This window comes from Musca autumnalis, unplaced genomic scaffold, assembly GCF_047663935.1.
Source record: "Musca autumnalis isolate F117 unplaced genomic scaffold, ASM4766393v1 scaffold_4, whole genome shotgun sequence".
NCBI lineage: Eukaryota > Metazoa > Arthropoda > Insecta > Diptera > Muscidae > Musca > Musca autumnalis.
Genome location: NW_027411977.1, coordinates 100,175,796 through 100,196,635, shown reverse-complemented (window position 1 = coordinate 100,196,635; position 20,840 = coordinate 100,175,796). Strand labels below are relative to the sequence as shown.

At 36.3% G+C, this 20,840-nt stretch overlaps 1 protein-coding gene across 20 annotated transcripts in view; it reads right to left on the bottom strand.

Annotated features, from left to right (window-relative positions):
- The window catches only part of LOC141401766 (uncharacterized), an 85,008-nt gene that overhangs the window by 45,433 nt on the left and 18,735 nt on the right, over window positions 1-20,840 (bottom strand). For 8 of the 20 annotated variants that reach the window (XM_073982229.1, XM_073982233.1, XM_073982235.1 and 5 more), the window contains one exon: window positions 11,378-11,936. In XM_073982229.1, coding sequence (XP_073838330.1) covers window positions 11,378-11,647 — 270 coding nt within the window. In that variant the 5' untranslated portion in view covers window positions 11,648-11,936. The remainder of the gene's footprint in view (window positions 1-11,377; window positions 11,937-20,840) is intronic. The other 12 variants (XM_073982244.1, XM_073982246.1, XM_073982245.1 and 9 more) reach the window with 5 other exon arrangements.

Sequence of the window (20,840 nt, the reverse complement as noted above, 5' to 3'; positions counted from 1 at the left end):
TTTTCCGAAATTTTGTGTGGTAGGTACCCGAAGGAGTGGACTGATTGAGTCCATATTTGAACGCCATCTAAGTCTAGTAGAAGTTTCACGATGTGCAAAGTGTGGACCAATCGGTTACTCCCTTCAAGAGCTATCGTGCGCACAAATTTTCCTTCAAGAGTTATCATGCGCACAAATTTTCCGAACATTTTCGAACTTTTGTGGGGGAGGTGCCGGAGGGAGTGGACCGAAGTAACTTAAACTATGTTTGGACAAAATATTGCGAAAGCCAAATTTTGTAAATCGTTTTGTCCGCATATGATTTTCATGTACAGCAAGACCATATCTTTTAATTTGTATAAATTTTTCGAAATATAACATGGATGCTTAGATGTACCATCGGCAGCATCTAAGCATTAAAAAACCTATAAAACATCTCTAATTTGCGCAAGGTACAATAAATTTTGTTCCGCATCCGGTTTCAGTGTCACCACGAAAGTCTGCATCGATATATATCTATTTCAAGGAGAACAATCAGAAACCGTGGATGTAGCATCACACACTATTTTTTGGGATAAAATTATAAATAAATATCTTTACATGATCCTTAATATCACATTACAGCTAGTTAGTTTAAAAATTGTACCAACGATTCTCAAAATACCGAAAATCGGGAAGTACCGTTATATGGTGGCTATACCTAAACATGGACCTATGCTGAAAATGTTCTATGGAGAAGTTTCGTGACTGCAGGTAACATCAAATTAACCAAAATACCGAAAATCGTGAGGTTATATAATATGGGGCCTGTACGTAAAATACCGAAAATCGGGAGGTACCGTTATATGGATGCTACACCTAAACATTGGCCTATGTTGACAATTTTCGGCGGAGAATGGATCTGCCGATTCGGTTCAAAATTTGGCCTTCGTTATATTTGGTCCAAACTTAGTTTCACAAAAATTGTGCGCACGATAAGTCTTGTAGGGAATGACCGATTTGGTCCATACTTTACATACCTACATCAATACCCAAAAATTGGTGAGGATCCGATCAAAATTGCTACCTGTACAAGGTTTAGACGGACAGACGAACGGACGGACACACATAGCCAGATCGTCTCAGCTCGTCGAGAGCCTCATTAAACCCCATACACACAATGTGGAAAGGCTGTTATACGTTCGTTTTTCCGAAATATTCGTCGTTGACACCCAAGTGGTATACCAAAATTCATATCTCAACGAGATAAAGCGATTTTGAGATGTGTGTTCCTCTGCCCGTCCATTTAAAATTATAATCACGCTACAGGCCACAATTATGGACCAATCTTAACGAAATTTTGTATGGAGGTCGGGTTCCGACCAGAATAGACGACTATTGTTATTGGTTAGGCTCGTTAAATATTTAGGAGGTGAAATGGACCAAAAACAAAAAGGCATCATTTCAAAAAGATGAAAAAGCCAATTGATAATTCCCTTCGCCGGGATGAAATCATGATATTGGTAGCGATCAGTAAAATTTTGCAACACTGTCAGTTCGTTTTGAAAAGCATTACTCTCTGTAATAGAGGGTAATAAATGAAGTTAAGACATTGGGGGAATACTCCACTCAAGCAATCAAATGAGATTGAGTCTTCAACAATAAACAAACCAAACATTTTTATTCCCTTCATAAAGAAAGATTTAGTTTGCACTAAGTTTAGAAACAAAGTCCTTTGGAAAAAATTGTAATTAAAATTTCAAAAAATGGCAAAAAATGTCTTTTTTTTTGTGTGTGTGTAGAAATTATCGCCGCCAAAAAAACTTTGTTTATGTACGTTTCTATTTATTTTTCCCTTTTTTCTATCAAAAACAAGGCACATTGAAGGTAATAGATTGGATATATTGGGATATGTTGTGTCAAAATTGTTCTTTATGTAGAAATTACTTCTATTACAGTGGTGGTTGACATTTCACATCGATCCAAAACATAAACAAGACTCATTACATTACGAAGGCATAATTTAGCACAGAAGACGGCGTCACCTTATTCATATGTGAATGACATGCTGAACTAGATTGTGAATCGTTCGTTCGTTGATCGTTCTTCGTGGATCTTTCTGTCGGCGCTCAGTGAGCTATTAAACTATAATGAACTATATCGACTGATCTAGTTCATATGCTCTTTTCAATGAATCGTTCAATTGAACTAGTTCGTTCATGAACTATACAACTCTAGTTCTTTCAATACAAAGAACTAAGGATGATGAGTCCAAGTGGCGTTGGATGAAACTAGTCTTCTCTGCCATCCCCTAAAGTAATCAATTTTAACTACATCCCACTTTAAACTTGTTGTTATTATACCCTCAGCCTTTAGGCTAAAGAGGGTATTTACACTTTGATACGACCAAAAATGTGCCTCATCGAAATAATGGTTTTAGACCCCATATATGTTTATACGATATCCGTTTCAGACAATTTTGAGTAGATCTAGCAATGTCCGTCCGTCTGTCTGCCCGTCTGGCTGGCTGGTGCGCACGATAACTCTCAAACGGATCAATTGATTCGGTTCAAATTTTGGGTATCGAAATATTTTTACCAGATTTGATTTAAGTTTGTAGATGGGCCATATAGGTCAACTCCTTCAGGTACCTCCGACACAAATGTTCAAAAATTGTCGCAAAATTTGTGCGCACGATAACTTTCGAATGGAGTAACCGAATTGAACCAAACTTTGCATATGGTAATACTACCTCTAGGCATACTTCGGGTTCGAATATGGATTATATCGGTCCACTCCTTCAGGTACCTCCCACACAAAATTTGAAATAATTGCAGTTTAGTGACACCTCACGAATCGTTATGAAATTTTTTGTAATAGGATGTTTTGTAATAGGATAAAAGGAGTTGGCGTTGGCAGATGAATTTTGGTATAAATACTTATAGTTCACTGAAAATGTCGAGAGCAAAAAATGGGGAAGGTCGGTCCACGTTTTGGGATAGTCCCCATGCAACGGAACTTCTTAATGTTTCGGTATTTTGTATATCTTAGCTAAACTTATCAACCAAATTGGTTGAATTTTGAGATGCGGAGTTTTTACTTTACAAAAAACTTTCCGATAAAAATTATATACATAGGTCCACGCTTTGACATAGACCTCATATAACGGTACCTCCCGATTTTCGGAATTTTGAAGATTTTACATATGTTTCACTTCCAAATACGCCGAAATTTTGCATTGAGGGTTCCCACTAGACCAAAAAATTTTTCTGATAAAAATTATGTACATAGGTCCACTTTTTAATATAGCTCCAATAGAACCGTATCGCCCGATTTTCGGTATTTTCAAGGTTTTAGCCACATTAAACAACCAATGTAGCTGATATTTGGTATTTAGTCTTCGCCAGGTCTTGCGAAATATTTTTACAGAGAATTGTTGATATTGGTTAACGTTTTGATATAACCCCCGTGGAACGGTACCGCCCAATTTTCGGGTTTTTAAGGTTTCAGCCACATTATCCACCTAAAATTACAGAAATTTGGTGTTCAGTATTCATATATTTTTGTAAGTTTATTGAATACATCAAAATTTTGTCTTCAAATAAGAGAATTTTCCTTAAAATTTGTTGACCGATTAATGGTCAATAAACGGCACATTTTTTTTTTGTTAAAAATGGAAATTTTGACTTTGTATTCTTTTCCTTGACGGTGTATTCTTTTTCGGGGACAAGTCCATACTTTTTGAGATAATGGCCCTGGAGCTCCAAAAAATCTGCCGGCACTGACTAAGCTTGGTTGTGCCTAACATAACACTCGAGTACATACTTGGATTACGTCCAAATATGGAACGTACATCGTACCACTCCTTAGGGTATCTCCCACACAAAATTTGGAACATGTAAAGTTTAAGGTTTTTTATACCCTCAGCATTTATGCTAACGAGGGTATATATACTTTCATACGGGCAAAATGTGCCTCTCGAACGGATGATCCTATTTGGTCCAAAATTTGGCTTTCGAAATAATTCGTCCAAACTTAGTTTAAGTTCGAAGATGGGTTATGTCGGTCCACTCCTTCCCCCACAAAAGTTTGAAAATGTTCGGAAAATTTGTGCGCCCGATTACTCTTGAAGGGAAAAACCGATTTGGTCCATACTTTGCATATCGTGAAATTTCTACCAGACTTAGATGAGGTTCCAATATGGACTCAATCTGTTCACTCCTTCCGGTACCTCCCACACACAATTTCGTTCAGTTTAGGACCTATTCTTGAATCGCTTCGTTTTTTGTTGTAGCACCTTGTATTCACTTCCCCCCCATACGACGGTACAAGTTTCATCAGGGGCAGGTCCATACATCTTGAGAAAATAGCCTGAAAGGTACAAAAAACCCCTTTGACGCCGTGTGTAGTTCTTGAAGCTCAATATAACTCTCGACCAGGGTTTCGGAGTCGAGGTATTTTTGGCTCGACTCCGACTCCGACTCCAGGCGAGTTTTTTTCACGACTCCGACTCCGACTCAGACTCCGGGTCGACTCCGAGAGTGAATTCCTATACCACTAAAAATGAATAAAATGTGCACAAATTTTTAACTTTTTCCTACATTTTGGCCTATATAGGCTAATGTGTTAGTTTTTCCTTACTTAGTCATTAGAAAGGGCATTGGTTCGAATACATTCGAACATATCAATACTGTTTCTGCCAAATCTTACATTGAAAATAGCAAAGTTTGAAAGTTTTTGTCGTCGGTTTTCATTTTCTTGCACTAGTATATTCTGGACGGATTTCTTGCGCGTGAGAAAATCTTTAAGCCTTTAAAATATTTGAAAATGATGGGGCAATACAAATCGTAAGGACTACATGCAATAAAAACTATAAGCAGTTTACGATTTTGTGTGCTTAGCCTTAAAAGGAGACCAATTGTAAAGCTCAATAAAAGCCATTTGTCATGATTTTTTCCGAGAAAACTACGTAAGTTTTTGGCAGAATTTTTTTTCATCTGAAAGAGAAAAATGTTACGAAGGTTTGAAGTCGTCTACGAAAATTTGTTTTCATTAAAGCATTTTGAAAACTAATAAACCAATTGTCATATATTTTTGTGGCCGATTTCGATAAAAACAAGGTTTATATGCTGCATACAAAATAAAATAAATTGTTCCCATCCAACGCTCATACTGAGGCAATATTGTTCCGATCGACTTAAAAATTTGACCACATATTCTATGCTATTTATACTTTCTACCTTTTTCTGAAATTTATAAATAGGGATCACCCCTTAAATTAAAATTCGGCGCTCACGTTTTGAACTTTTTTTTTTAAAAATAATTTTTATTTGTTTTATTAAAATATTTGAGATATATTGTGTACACCACTCACCATGAAGGCAGATGGATGTTTTCTGGAACTGAAAATTAGCAAACGATGAGATTTCGTGCATGAAAATATACTACAAAAATGTTGCTAGGAAAATTTTATGTAGTGTCGCTTCACTAGGACAAGAAATCGATGTTGTCATGCTTTTATTGTCCTTTATCACTTTTACCCGATCCTTTCTTATGAAAACTCGATGATTATGTATTTCATTGAATTTCGTATATGCAATTGAAAGTGCAGAAAACTCTGACAGATTCTGTTATTTGAATATCTACATCTAAAGCCCTCATTGAGTATTTAATGAATCCTAGATGAAAGATTCTCCGTTTGTGAGGCTTCTGTTAACCAACAACGAATTTATGATGCCTAATTCAGAAGCGTAACCATCCGAATTTGATATATAGTTAATAGATTATGCGAACTTAACCGAAATACATAAACATAGGTTTTTTGAGAAAGTAACGGGTAAAACTGATAACGGGCAATTAAAACGTGACAATATCGATTTCTTGAATATGGGAAACATACATATAATTTTCGGTGGAACATTTTTGTAGAAAATTTCATTTTGTTTTACTTTATGAGTTCAAGAACAAAAAGGACATGGAAGAAACTAAGCTAGAAGGACAGCATATTTGACATAAAGGTTCGTCATTCCATTTTACTGAAAACATGTAATCTAAAAATGATGAAACAATATCTCCAAACAGAGATATGAAGCTATTTTCTCAATGATTGATAAGGGTCAATCAAAAGAATCATTATGTCATGACTCAGAAATTTCAGCTATGGGATCCTTTGGGGTTCTCAATTGGGGCTTTCATTCCCAAAAGGAATTTTCCTCCCCCAGATATTAACTTCCTCTTTGTGTCACAGTGTATTCAGTAAGATTTCCCATAGAGACCACAATGTCTTTAATAGAAGACAATGATGACTTCTCATAAAAAAACAAGATGAGAATACCAATAGACATATGTGAGAAGACCAGTAAGACTTCTGAAGAAAGAGGTTAAAGGTCCAATCTTAATTCGATTGATAGAACTTTACTATTGTTTGCAAAAATGTGAAGAATCAATTGGATCAACAAAATAGGGATGAATAGACTACACTTCAGAGGATAGTAAATATCCTGTGAATTGTCCTTTAACTTCGTATAATATATAATTTGCATATATATTTTCTTTTACCTTTCTTTTAAAATAAATAATCATTTTAAAGAAATGTTCTTGTTCCAAATTTAAGGTTATATATCTATAACGTAGAAAAAAATTTTGCCCGGAGTCGGAGTCGAGTTATTTTTTTCGACTCAGACTCCGACTCCGACTCCAGCAAAATTGCTCGACTCCGACTCGTAGACTCCGACTCCGACTCCGACTCCGAAACCCTGCTCTCGACAGGATCTGGCGATTCGGTCCATAATTTGATCTTCGTAATATTTTGTGAACATATAGTTTATGTTCAAAATAAGCCATTTCGGTCCTCTCCTTTATGTTCCTCCCCCACATAAGTTCAAAAATGTTCGGAAAAATCGTGCGCACTATAACTCTTGAAGGCAGTGACCGATTTGGTCCATACTTTAAACATCGTCATATATGTTCCAGATATAGATCATGTCCGAATATGGACTGTATTTGTCCACTCCTTCGGGTACCTCTCACACAAAATATCGGATAAATTCACTTTAATACCTGCTCTTGAATCACTTTGGTTTTTGTTGAAGCAACTTGCATTCACTGTCTCCATTACGGTGGTAAAATCTTTATCAGGGCAATTCCATACTTCTTGAGATAACAGCCCGTAAAGTGTAAAAAATACCTATGGCTCCATATGTAGTGGCTGGAGCGCATGGCAACTCTCGAAGTTTTGAGCTTTTATCCTAGCCCATATTTTTGTCGGGAAGTTCATACGCCCAAAATGTTGAAACCCCCTAAATACATACTTTTTTTTTCAAGGAAAAAAATATATTAATTCACACGGCAAGCCGACTGATAATTTTTTACTTGTTAAATTTGAAAACAACAAATATGAGATTAAGCTTGGCTTACCAACAAATAGTAAGTTTGTACGAATATGAATTTCACTATGCAACACTGAAAATGCAAACAACTTCTAATGTTCATTTTCCGAAATTACATACTGAGACTACAAAAACCCTAAATGGATTTCGTGTTGTTAGCCTCATCTAATCCGGGCTAAAACTACCGTTTTTTTCCATTGATCGGGGCTTTACCTTAGAAACTAATAAGAATTTTACTTCGCGGTCTTCAGCAATATTGTAGCCCTAAAGTAGAGGTGTCCAACAGAAGAACCAAAAAAACTGCATCTAGCGCATAAAAATCGATAAAATATATCGAATTTTACATATTTTCTGGAATTATGGTCAGTAGCAGCTAAACTATTGGGAGTTGAACCAAGTAACCTTTCACAAAATTTTTCCAAGCAATGTGCTCAGCAATTCTTCAGAACATTCTGAAATTCTAAAATACTTATTTCATGTTGTTTAGGCTGTAATTCATATCATACCTTCTACAACACATATTTCAAACAATGTTCACACAGGGTGTTTATTTTCATATTTTGAATTTCAGTGCATTGCACTATATGTAATTTGCGCTGTATTTGAGGCAAACATGAATAACAGCAGAATTAAAGGATTTTTCAACTTTTTATGCCCTCAGCGTTTAGGCTAAAGAGGGTATTTACACTTTGATACGACCAAAAATGTGCCTTATCGAAATAATGGTTTTAGACCCCAAGTATGTTTGTACGATATTCGTTTCTGACAATTTTGAGTAGATCTAGAGCAATGTTTGTCCGTCTGTCTGTCGGTCTGGCTGGCTGGTGCGCACGATAACTCTCAACGGATCAATCGATTCGGTTCAATTTTTGGGTATCGAAATATTTTGTCCAGATTTGATTTAAGTTCGAAGATGGGCCATATAGGTCCACTCCCTCAGGTACCTCCCCCACAAATGATCAAAAATTGTCGTAAAATTTGTGCGCACGATAACTTTCGAAGGGAGTAACCGAATTGAACCAAACTTTGCCTATGGTAATACTACCTCTAGGTATACTTCAGGTTCGAATATGGATTATATCGGTCCATATTCCATGACGTTTTGTCATTGTAATTTTTTCGAGGGCAAGTCCATAGTTCCCGAGATAATGGTGCATAACCTCAAAAAAAAAAAAAAAAAAAAACGCTGCACTATGTCGCGTCTTCAAATAAACGGTGGCCAAATATAAAAGGAGTTGGCGTTACAGATGAATTTTGGTATAAATACTTATAGTTCACTGAAAATGTCGAGAGCAAAAATTTGGAAGGTCGGTCCCAGTTTTTGGGATAGACCCCATGCAACGGAACTTCTTAATGTTTCGGTATTCTGAATATCTTAGCTAAACTTATCAACCAAATTGGTTGAATTTTGAGATGCGGGGTTTTTACTTTACAAAAAACGTTTCCAATAAAAATTATGGACATAGGTCCACGTTTTGATATAGACCTCATATAACGATTTTCGGAATTTTGAAGATTTTACATATGTTTCACTCCCAAATACGCCGAAATTTTGCTTTGAGGGTTCCAACTAGACCAAACAATTTTTCTGATAAAAATTATGTACATAGGTCTACGTTTTCATATAGCTCCAATAGAACGGTATCGCGCGATTTTCGGTATTTTCAAGGTTTTAGCCACATTAAACAACCAATGTAGCTGATATTTGGTATTTAGTCTTCGCCAGGTCTTGTGAAATATTTTTACAGACAATTGTTGGTATTGGTTCACTTTTTGATATAACCCCCGTGGAACGGTACCGCCCAATTTTCGAGTTTTTAAAGTTTTAGCCACATTATCCACCCAAAATTACAGAAATTTGGTTTTCAGTCTTCATATATAAGAGAATTTTCCTTAAAATTTTTTTGACCGATTAATGGCCAATAAACGGCACATTTTTTGTTAAAAATCGAAATTTTGACTTTGTATTTTTTTCCTTGACGGTGTATTCTTTTTCGGGGACAAGTCCATACTTTTTGAGATAATGGCCCTGGAGCTCCAAAAAATCTGCTGGCACTAACTAAACTTGGTTGTGCCTAACATAACACTCGTGTACATACTTGGATTACGTCCAAATATGGAACGTACATCGTACCACTCCTTAGGATATCTCCCACACAAAATTTGGAAATGTAAAGTTTAAGGTGTTTTTTATACCCTCAGCATTTATGCTAACGAGGGTATATACACTTTTTATACGGGCAAAATGTGCCTCATCGAAATAATGGTTTTAGACCCCAAGTATGTTTGGACGAAATGTGTTTCAGACAATTTAGAGTCGATTTAGCAATGTGCGTCCGTCCGTCTGGCTGGTGCGCACGATAACTCTCGAACGGATGAGCCGATTTAGTCCATTTGGCTTTCGTAATATTTTGTCTAAACTTAGTTTAAGTTGGAAGATTGGCCATATCGGTCCACTCCTTCAGGTACCTCCCACACAAAAGTTCGAAAATGTTCGGACAATTTGTGCGCACGATAACTCTTGAAGGGAGTAATTGATTTGGTCCATACTTTGCACATCGTGAAATTTCTACCAGACCTAGATGAGGTTCCAATATGGACTCAATAGCTCCACTTCGGGTTCCTCACACACAACATTTCGGAGAAGTTTATTTTAGGAGCAGTTCTCGAATCGCTTTGGTTTTTGCAGTAACATATTGTACTTGCTGCTCCCTATACGACGGTTCAAGTTTCATCAGGGGCAAGTCCATACTTCCTGAGAAAATAGCCTGAAAGATTCAAAAAGCTCCTATGACACCGTGTGTAGTGGTTGGAGCGCAAGATAACTTTCGAACGGATCTGCCGATTCGGTCCAAAATTTGGCTTTCGTAATATTTTGTCCAAAAATAGATTAAATTCGAATATAAGCCATATTGGTCCACTCCTTCAGGTACCTCCCCCACAAAAGTTCAAAAATGTTTGGAAAAATTGTATACTTGTCTACTCCTTCTGGTACATCTCACAAAAAATTTCGGATAAGTTCACTGTAAGACCTGCTCTCGAATCACTTTGATTTTTTTGAAGCGATTTGCATTCTCTACCTCCATAACGACGGTAAAATTTTTTTTCACGGGCAAGTCCATATTTCTTGGGAAAACAACCCGAAAGGTGTAAAAAACCCTTATGTCACCATATGTGGCGGTCGGAGAGCACGATAACTTTCGAACTGTTCAACCGATTTGGTCCAACATTTGGTCTTCGTCATATTATATCCAACCTTAGTTTCATGGGGCAATACCGGTCCACAACTTCCGGTACTTCTCCCCAATATTAAAAAAAAAAAATTAACTAAATTGCTAGGACGATATCACTTGAATGGGGCAACCAATTCGGTTCAATCTTTGGATCTCCTAATATTTTGTCAAAATTTAGTTAAATTCTAAAATGACCCATATCGGTCCTCCCTAAGGGTACCTCCCGCACAATAGTTCAACATTTGTGTCTTAGTGCAGTCATATCCTAATCCACATTTTTGTCAGCAAGTTCAAATGTCCAAAAAGACCACAACATTCTGAAGAGATCTTAAATACATTCGATCTGTCCGAAGGTGACTTCACATTGGCTGAGGATATATATCTGTCGGCAAAGCCGACTGACACCTTTTTACTTGTTCTCCAAATATTTTCTTCATCCTCTTGTCTACAAGTCTGCATCAGAGTTTTAACAAGATTCGAAGTGGATTCAGAGATATTATCTCGATTTTCTCTAAAAAGTCAATATTTTGCCATTTTTAGATGAGGTCATAAAATCTAACCCAAATCTAACAACACAAAACCCAAATAGGGGTTTTGTCGATTGGGTCTGTACTTTCATAAAAACTGCAGCAGAAGTTGTTCACACAAAATTACCTTGAAAATGTTGCACAGTGTTATGCATACTGTATGTATGTATCTCTAATGATTAATTCGATTAGAGTCTAATGATTAGACTCTAATTACTGACTCTAATCAGTCCGGTCTACTACACACTTGAGTATTAATATGCATACTTACCAAAATATCAATATGCAAATTAATCACACATTGCAATATTTGGCGGACACGATTTCGTAGTTTCTCAATGGTCAAGAGATGACGCTTTATACTGGACGACGACGTCGTTGGTGATAATTGTGATGTGCTTGCTGACAGAACCGTGGTGTCCGATGATAATTTCGTCTTCATTGCTCTTCCGGAAGCTACGGCCGCAGCAGCAGTAACGGCTGTTGCAACTATAGCTGTAGAGGCCGAAGATATTGGTTTTGTTGTGATATCTGGTGTCATGTTCGCTGAGGCATAAAATTGCCCTTAACCATTTGTGTTATTTCTTGTTGTTGCTGTTGTTATTTATGTTCGAATTTACATGTGTCTATATTATTGAGTTTTTTTGTTATCGTACATACATACGTATGTATTTTGTTTTTCTCGCTATTCTGCTTTCAAGAATGACGTATCGCTTATTCGGATTCCCTTTCACATTCATTTGTTGAATAATTTCCAATGAAATGTCATAATTTCAATAAGATACGTTGTGGTTATTTGTCATACTTTTGTTTTCATACAAATAACATGCCTATATAATATATATTTACATATTTTCATATTACATTTCTACATATGTACGTATGGATGTACATACATGAGGGATATAACATTTGACAATTTTTTGCAAATATCAAAATGTTGTTCATTAATGTGTTAGTGAATTTGATATAATAATAGTTCCACAAACCTCGCAGATGGGACAAGGGAGACTAAGGGGTCGATCATCGATAACAATTATCGTTGAGTGGCGTTGCCAGTTGTCAAAATTGATCCACGTATGGCAACACTCAACTGAAGTTGCGAATCTCAGTTGACGAAGCGGCTGTTTTTCAGCAACCACCAATTTTCAGTTGCAGTGAACATTTTCGAAGAAACAAGAAGTAAAATAGAAGGAAAAATAAACATTTTGTTAACAATTATTGATTCTTTGCATCATTAATTAATTTTGTGTCAATATGGTGAAAATAACGACAAAGCAACAGTTCGAAATATTAATTGATAAACTGAGTGAAAATCCAAACTTAGCCAGAGGAGTTCGGGTTTTTGGTGAAACCAAAGCCACAGCGGATGAAGCGTGGAGGTCCATTTCGGACAGTTTAAACAGCCATGGACCTCCAACACGAACACCTGAAGAGTGGCACAGAGTCTGGATTCACATTAAAGCAAAGTTGAAAAAGAAAATGGCTCAAAATAAAAGAAACTTCAAGGCCACTGGTGGTGGTCCATCACAAGAAGTGAATTTATCTTATCGCCTTTGGAGCAGACAGCAGCAAAACTTATGCAAATGAATTTGATGACAAATCCAGTAGGTTCATCCCTCAAATTTCTTCTAACAAATGCAATGTCCTGTACATTTTCTTCATCAGCAAAAAATAATTCCACCGAACTTATCATTTTTTGGGACAGCAAATAAAACTTGACGATCCGAAGATTCAAATGCCAGGTTATATTCCAATCTTGGGTTGTTTTCCCAATTTGCTCGAAAACAGCCAAAATAATAAAATATTGTCCAGAATACACGAAAGAGTTATCCAAAGCGCAAATTATTTCTAAAATAGTTTTTTTGCGAATAGAGGTCACAAGTTTGAAAAAACACTGATCGATAACATGTTTATCGACCACCCAGTTGAGTTGACATTTATGGTACAACATTTCATCTCAGTCGCGCAGACAACTGACCACGCAACTCAAGTTTGGTGGCAATGCAAGATCGACCCATTATCTTCTGAATTTGATTGTATAATGTAAAAGATGGTCGACATACATATGTAGATATACTTCCACATTAAAATTCAATCGATTTTATAATTTAGTTACACGAAATGGTATTTAGAGGGGTGTCATAAATACAAATGTAATCTGTAACTCTATTTGACAAGAACGGTGTGTTTGTTTATTCTCATGACAACATTCTCCGCATGTTAGAGGAGATATATCATGTACTAAAAAGAAACTATAGCCCTTATGTACATCTACATATTTACAAACACATATGTATGTTGTGTAATGCATTCACTGGAACGTTATTGAATTTAATATTTATAATTCTTGAAAGTTTTCGTATTTATTTGGTTTGTTTATGTTTATTGTTATTGTGCTTTTATGAATGACGTTTTCGCATATTCAGTCAGATCCGCTTCCACATTAATTTATTGAATAATTTTTACTGAAATGTCACAATTTCAGTGTGACGCGTTGTGGCTATTTCTCATATTTATTTCATAGAAATCAATCTGCAATAAAGAGCAGAACTTTTAACGGCTTTTTTTATTTACAAATATCGAAATACCGTTGCATTGAACAAGTACGAGTATGTAGAAATGTTACAGTTATTGTTGAGATTTGTTTTTTTTGCTATGTTGACGCGTCCACAGGTTACGAAAAATGGAATGTTCAGTAGATATACTCAGTGACTGTGATTTAAATAAACAGTCGCGGACATTTCAGATGATGTAGGAGGTATGTATGTGTCTCGGAGTAAATGTCTGGGTGCTTATGATCCCTGTAATCCAATATTTGGCTCTTCCAAAATCAAAGTCACGGGATTTAGTACATTTAAAAATGCTATTCATTAAAAAAAAATCAAGTAAGAACGGCGCACAGTGGTTCAGAATCGTTTCTTCCTGGTCAAAATTCTGCAACTTTTGAACGAATAGATATATTTTTCTAATTCTTTCTTTGTTAGACAGATAACACAATCAGTTTTCCGATGAATTGCAAGCAAATTCTGTTTTGTAGTTGCAGAGGAATTCAAAGTCAAAGTTAAACTTTGGATTTTTTTTTTAATTTACTATTTTCATCTTCCAATATATTAAAGATTGACAAACACCAATAAATAAACTAAAAAATACCAAAAAACTAAAAAAAAATCGAATTTTTTTCAAATTAAAAAAAAAAATACTAACAATTAAATTTTTTTCAAAAATTAAAAAAATACTTCTTGGGATTTCATTAAATTTATATAACTCATATAAAAACTCACATAGTCCAAAAAATGTTCATTTGTGTAAAAAAGCTGTAATTCATATGGGAAATGGTATGGAAAAACACACATTTTTACCCATGTAATTTCGAAAAAAACAAAATTTTTATTTTTGGCCAGGAAAATCGTTTCTTGAACCATTGTGCGGCATTAAGTTGGGCCAGGCCGAACTTGTTATACCCTCCACCACGAGTTGTATTGAAGTAAAATGGAACAATTAGTTTCCTTTCGTTTATGAAGAAGACTAAATACCAAATTTCAGCAAGTTCGGTAAAACAATGTGGCTAACGTTCAAAATACCAAAATTCGGGAGGTACCATTCCATGGGGGCTATATCAATACGCCGATCTATACCTACAAATATCTGGCGGAAAGTTTTTAGACTCAAAGAAGACTAAATACGAAATTTCCGATACTTTGGTAAAACATTCAAAATACCGAAAATCAAGAGGTGTGCTTTTATGGAACCCGCGGACTTAAACTGATAATTTCCTTCTTCTATATTTGATATCCCCATGGGAGACTTAATAACAATTTTCAGTCTTTCGGTGGAATATTGACGTCACAACCTTCAGAATTACGAAAATCGGAAGCTATATCGAAACGTGGACCTATACCGACGAATTTCAGTCAGATAGGCCATTTCGGTGGGTTGTTGTGGCCACAACCTTTAAAATACTGAAAACACTGTGCAACAATATGGAGCTCAAAGTCTGGGGGTGGAAAATTCCTCTTGGAGATGAAAGCCCTTGGTGAGTATAAACAGAACCTCGAAGGACTGATTCGCAGTGAGTCGAACTTTCGCGTTATGGCGTGATGAATATTTAGCTGGAGACCCTAAAAGCCGTCTAGAATCCGCATTATATCTTTGTTCGCTGTTGTTTTAGCTTATTTTTAAGATGACATCTCTTCAGTCAAATCCTTCAATGTCCTTTTAGTCCTTTCTTTCAAGAACCGCAATAGAAGTACCACAAGATGTTCAGCTTCGGTATGTTCTGCAAAATGTCGCTCGGAAGATTTTAGGTAGGGTTCCTATATAATTGTTCCACAAACATTCCATACGGGACAAGGGAGACTTATCTCATATCAATGAGTGCACCCCGATTCATATTAGCTCAATGATAAGGGACCTACTGTTTATTGTCGAGTCCGAACGCCGTGTCCTAAGACACCACTTGTACAGAAGTTTTACATGGCTGAAATACCCAGGAAATGTCGCCAACATTGCTGAGGGGTATTTTGTCTCCGTTGAAATTTTTGATGTTGCCTGGTCTGGGAATCGTACCCACGACCTTTAGCGTGCAAGGCGGGTGGGCATACCATTGCACCACGGTGGCACCGGTTTTAGGGTATTACTGGGACGATATGTGCTAAGTCAAAACAATTTAAGATGATTTTACACGAAATGTTCCACAAAAATCATCTTAAATTGTTTTGACTTAGCACATATGGTCCCAGTAATACCCTAAAACCGCTAGAAATTGAGTTACATAACTGTTTACAGTGCCATGGTATGCACGCCCGCCTTGCACTCAAAAGGTCGGTGGTTCGATTCCCCGGCCAGGCAAGATCAAACATTTTTCAACGGTGGCAAAATACCCCTCAGTAATGTTGGCGACATTTCCTGAGTATTTCAGCCTTGAAAAACTTCTCCACAAGTGGTGTCTTAAGACACGCCGTTCGGACTCGGCGATAAACAGTAGGTCCCATATCATTGAGCTAAATATGAATCGGGGTGCACTCATTGATATGAGAGAAGTCTCCCTTGTCCCGTATGGGATGTTGTGGAATAATGTTTTTGTTTTTTTTTGTTTAACTGTTTACACTTGCAATAAAGGGTTACTAACTCAAAATTCAACCCACCATAACTCAAAGGTACGACTCACGGCGGATCTGTCCTTTAGGGTTATGTATCTACTCTTCAATGGCTTTCACCCCCAAATGTAATTTTCCACCCCCAGGTCATGATCATAATTTTTTACGCACAGAAATGTATCCTCACAAACGTTAAGAAACGGTTCAAGAATACGGTTTTTTTGTTCCCGCACCCTAACCGCCGTAAATGTCTAATGCGTATTAATCATATCTCATTGACAATTTTAATAGCTTTCTAATGTTATACATATACGGTTAATCGGTTCATAAAACCCGGATAAAAATTCGTATTTAATATCAGAATAACCGGTTCCGAAATACGGATATCCGGATCTGTATTCTAAAAAATCAATGATAATAACGTGTTCAGCAAAACGAGATCCAACTGTTCTCAATATTTGTAATGACTCCGAGAATTCTAGGCCATCAATATGTTAAAAGGAATATATTGAAATAAATAGATGTAGTTCTTTCTGAACGAGATTCAGGTAAAAGTTAAAAAATTCCGCTTAAACAAGATGATACCGATTTCATGTCGTTAGGAACCGTACCTAAAATCTTCCGAGCGTCAATTTTGCAGAACATTCCGAAGCTGAACAATGTCATATTGTAGTACTTCTATTGCGGTTCTTGAAATAAAGGACTAAAATGACGAAAATAATCCTCATTTGATTTGACTGAAGAGATGTCATCTTAAAAATAAGCTAAAAAAAAACGAACCGAGATATAATGCTGATTCTAGGCGACTTTTAGGGTCTCCAGCTAAATATTCATCACGCCATAACGCGAAAGTTCGACACACGGCGAATCTGTCCTTCGGGGTTCTGTATATACTCACCAAGGGCTTCCTTCTCCAAAAGGTGTTTTCCATCCCCCAAAATTTCGGTTCACAGTGAAATCGGTAGTTACCGTTCTATGGGTACTATATGAAGGCGGGGACCTATACCGACAAATTTCTGGGAGAAGGTTTTATACCCCCAACGAAGACCAAGTACAAAATTTCCTCCATTTCGGTGTGATACCGAAAATCGGGTGGTATCGTACAATGGGGGCTATATGAAGGCGTGGACATATACCGCCAAATTTCATACGGAGCGTTTAATACTCCAAATGAAGACCAAATTCCAAATTTCAACAATTTCGGTGAAATATTGAGGCCACAACTTTCAAAATACCGGAAATATGGAGATACATTCTATGGAGGCTATACTAAGGCTTGGATCTTTACTGACAAATTTTATATGAAGAAATTTTGTGAACAGCGGTAAAAAAACTAAAATATACAAAATAGCGAAAGTCCGGAGGTACCTTTATATGTGGCCTGTGCGAAAACATGTACCTATATTGACAATTTTTAATGAAGAAGTGTTGTGACCACTTTGATCCTCAAATGTCAAGCTAAATTCTTCAAAATGGCGAAAATTGGGAGGTACCAAAACATGTTGAAAATTTTTAGTGACAAAGTTGTGGGACCGTCGGTAATCTAAAATGCCTATGATTTGGAATTCGATCAAACAGTTTAAACTCTTCAAAATACGTAAAGTCCGGAGGTAACGTTATATGGGCCTATGCCAAAACATGGACCTATACTGACACTTTTTAGTAATGATGTTTTATGACCACTGGGAATCTTAAATTTCAAATTACACATAATTCGGTTGAACATTTTAGCTAAGATCCTCAAAATAGCAAAATTTAGGAAGTAACATTTCATGGGTCCTATACCAAAACATGGACCTATATTGATAATTTTTGGTGGAGAAATGTTATAACCACTTACAATCTCAAATGTCAAATTACCGTTAATTCGGTTACAAATTATAGTTAAACGCCGAAAATGGGCAGGTACCGCAACATGGACCTATGTTGACTTTTTTTAGTGAAGAAATTTTCTGAGCACCGGTTATATCAAATGCCAAATCATAGGAAGTTCGGAAATGTAGCTAAAATATTCAAAATAACGAAAGTACGGAGGAAGGACCGTTTAGGGGCATATCCCAAAACATGGACCTTAGACTGGATTTAACTCAAAGGGAAAAAATTGATGTCGGATTTTTTTATGCGTTACCTCCTAAAGTGTTTAGTTTTGTTAAGGTAAGGTCACATTAGTCAAATATTTGCTCCAGCGACCGGAGGTGTGCGGTTACTGACAGCAAGTGAGCGTAAACATATGTGAGCGAAATTTATGCTCACTTGCTCTCAGTAAGCGCACACTGCCGGTCTGCTGGAGCAAATATTTGTCTAATGTGACCTTACCTTTAGACTTTAAGATTGCCAAAGTTTGAGCACAATCCGAATATGTTAACACTTGCCAGTGGGGCCTCAAAGTTTCCATAGTAATTTGTATGGGGCCAAAGGTGATGTTTCACGAATTGCTCTCTATTGTCCAATCGAATAGAAAATTCCACCAGTTCTTTGATGTGGCTAAACAAGTAATCGTACAAAAAATTGTGAAAATCGGGTAAGATTTTGATATTGCTCCAATAGTATATTTGACCATTTAGGACCCTATAATATAGCATAATATTAAAATCCAGCCGATTTTTAAAATTTTTTGTTGGATTGCTTGTTTGGTCCTACACCAAAACATGGACCTATATTGACAATTTTTGGGGAAAAAGTGTTGGTACCACTCAGAACCTCAAATGTCATATTACACCTAGTTCAGAAAATTGTTTGCTAAAATCCTCAAAATACCTAAATTCGGGAGGTACCGTGATATGGAGGCAGCACCAAAACATGGACATATGTGAACAATTTATTGTAAATAAGTGTTGTGACTACTGGGAATCTTAGAACCCAAATAACAGATAGTTCGGTTAAAAATTGAAGGTAAGATCCTCAAAATACTGAAAACCGGGAGTTACCGTTATATGGAGGCTATACCAAAACATGGTATAGTGATGAATTTGTGAGCACCGCACAGTGAGAAATATGGGAACTTTACTCAAAAATTAAAGTACATAAAACTAATGATATTCTTGTTGAATTCTATTGTTCCAAATTTGTATTTGTTTTGCTCAAGCATTGGATTGCAAATCCAAAAATACAGTATTTTGCTCCAAACATAAAAAACAAAAACAACTTTCGAAATTCCGCAATATTGTAAAAATCATTAACAATACCGATTGGTAGGAACTACCATAATCTAGAATATTTACAAAAAATATTGTCATTTAAAAAATTCGCTTTTGTTGTAGTTTTAAATACGTATTGTTATTTTGTTTTTTCAGATTGGATTGAAAATTTCTATTATTAGTTCAAAAATATTTTAGACTATACTCTCTCCCGTTAACTTGTTGAGTATTTTCTCTGGATTCTAGTAGCTGCATTCTTGTTTTGCTCTCTTTAGTTTATATGTGGCAGCCGGTGATGTTATTTGTGTTTGTGCTAGAGGTGGGCGCGTGTCGTGCCGTGAGTAGTGCGTGTTCGTGCCTTTTCGAAAATCGCCGTGTTTGTGCGTGTCGTGCCGGAATAAATTTTTTGCCGTGCGTGATCGTGTTCTTTTTTAAGTCACGATTTTGCACGACACGACAAAACACGATATGCACTATGTGTCACGATCGTGCTAAATTTTTGGGTTCCCTTTAGAAGTCGTGCAAGAGACCATACTAAACACGAAAATCGAACAAGAATATAAAACCGACCAACAAATTCACCAACTGTAGTGTTCCTAAAATTATTTGCTTCGTTTTTGTAGTCTGGTATTTTTGCCGTTTTGTTATGGAGAGGACAAAGTATGAGTAAATCGATCAACGCCACTGGATCTCATCAGTTCCCTTGTTTCTTGTTTGTGGATATTCTCCACCGAAGTTATTTTTCAATAACTTCTTCAACAAGAAACTTTTTATACCCAAACATCGACGAAAGTGTTTGCGAAACAAACCAAACCTTTTCCCACTGCTGTGTGTCGTTGAATTTCGACGAATGCACATAACAAAATGTCGTTGGTAGCTTGCCGCAGCCAACCATACAAACGGTGCCAGTGTTTCTCAAATCGAACATTGGTGGCGTCGTTTTTTACACATTGAAGTTTTTTCTTTGTTCACCTTTATACTTCGAGATGACGATTGATGTTTGGGTATAAAAAGTTTCTTGTTGAAGAAGTTATTGAAAAATAACTTCGGTGGATAATATCCACAAACAAGAAACAAGAGAACTGATAAGATCCAGTGGCGTGGATCAAAGCTAGTCTTCCCTGCCTTACCCCTTGGCGAACAATGCCAAACTTTTTCCACTAATAAATTAGTTGTTTTAAAATAATAAAACAACAACAATGGGATTAAGCCAGATTATTTTGAAAAAAAAAAAAATTACAAAAACAATTTTATTGAACTATGGTCATTCCCTTTTTTAACTTTTTTTACTCCTTTTGCAGAATCCCTTCCGCACCTCACTTTAGATCAAAAAAGATATGGTTTACATTTATTTATTTTGTACAACTGTTGCTTTTTGTTTGGCTTTAGGTCAGAATGATTAAAAAACAGTGGGTTTGTTTTTTACTTAATTTTTATTGTACCAATATTTCGACTTTCTTTGAAAGTCATCATCAGGGTTTTTCACTTTATAAAAGAA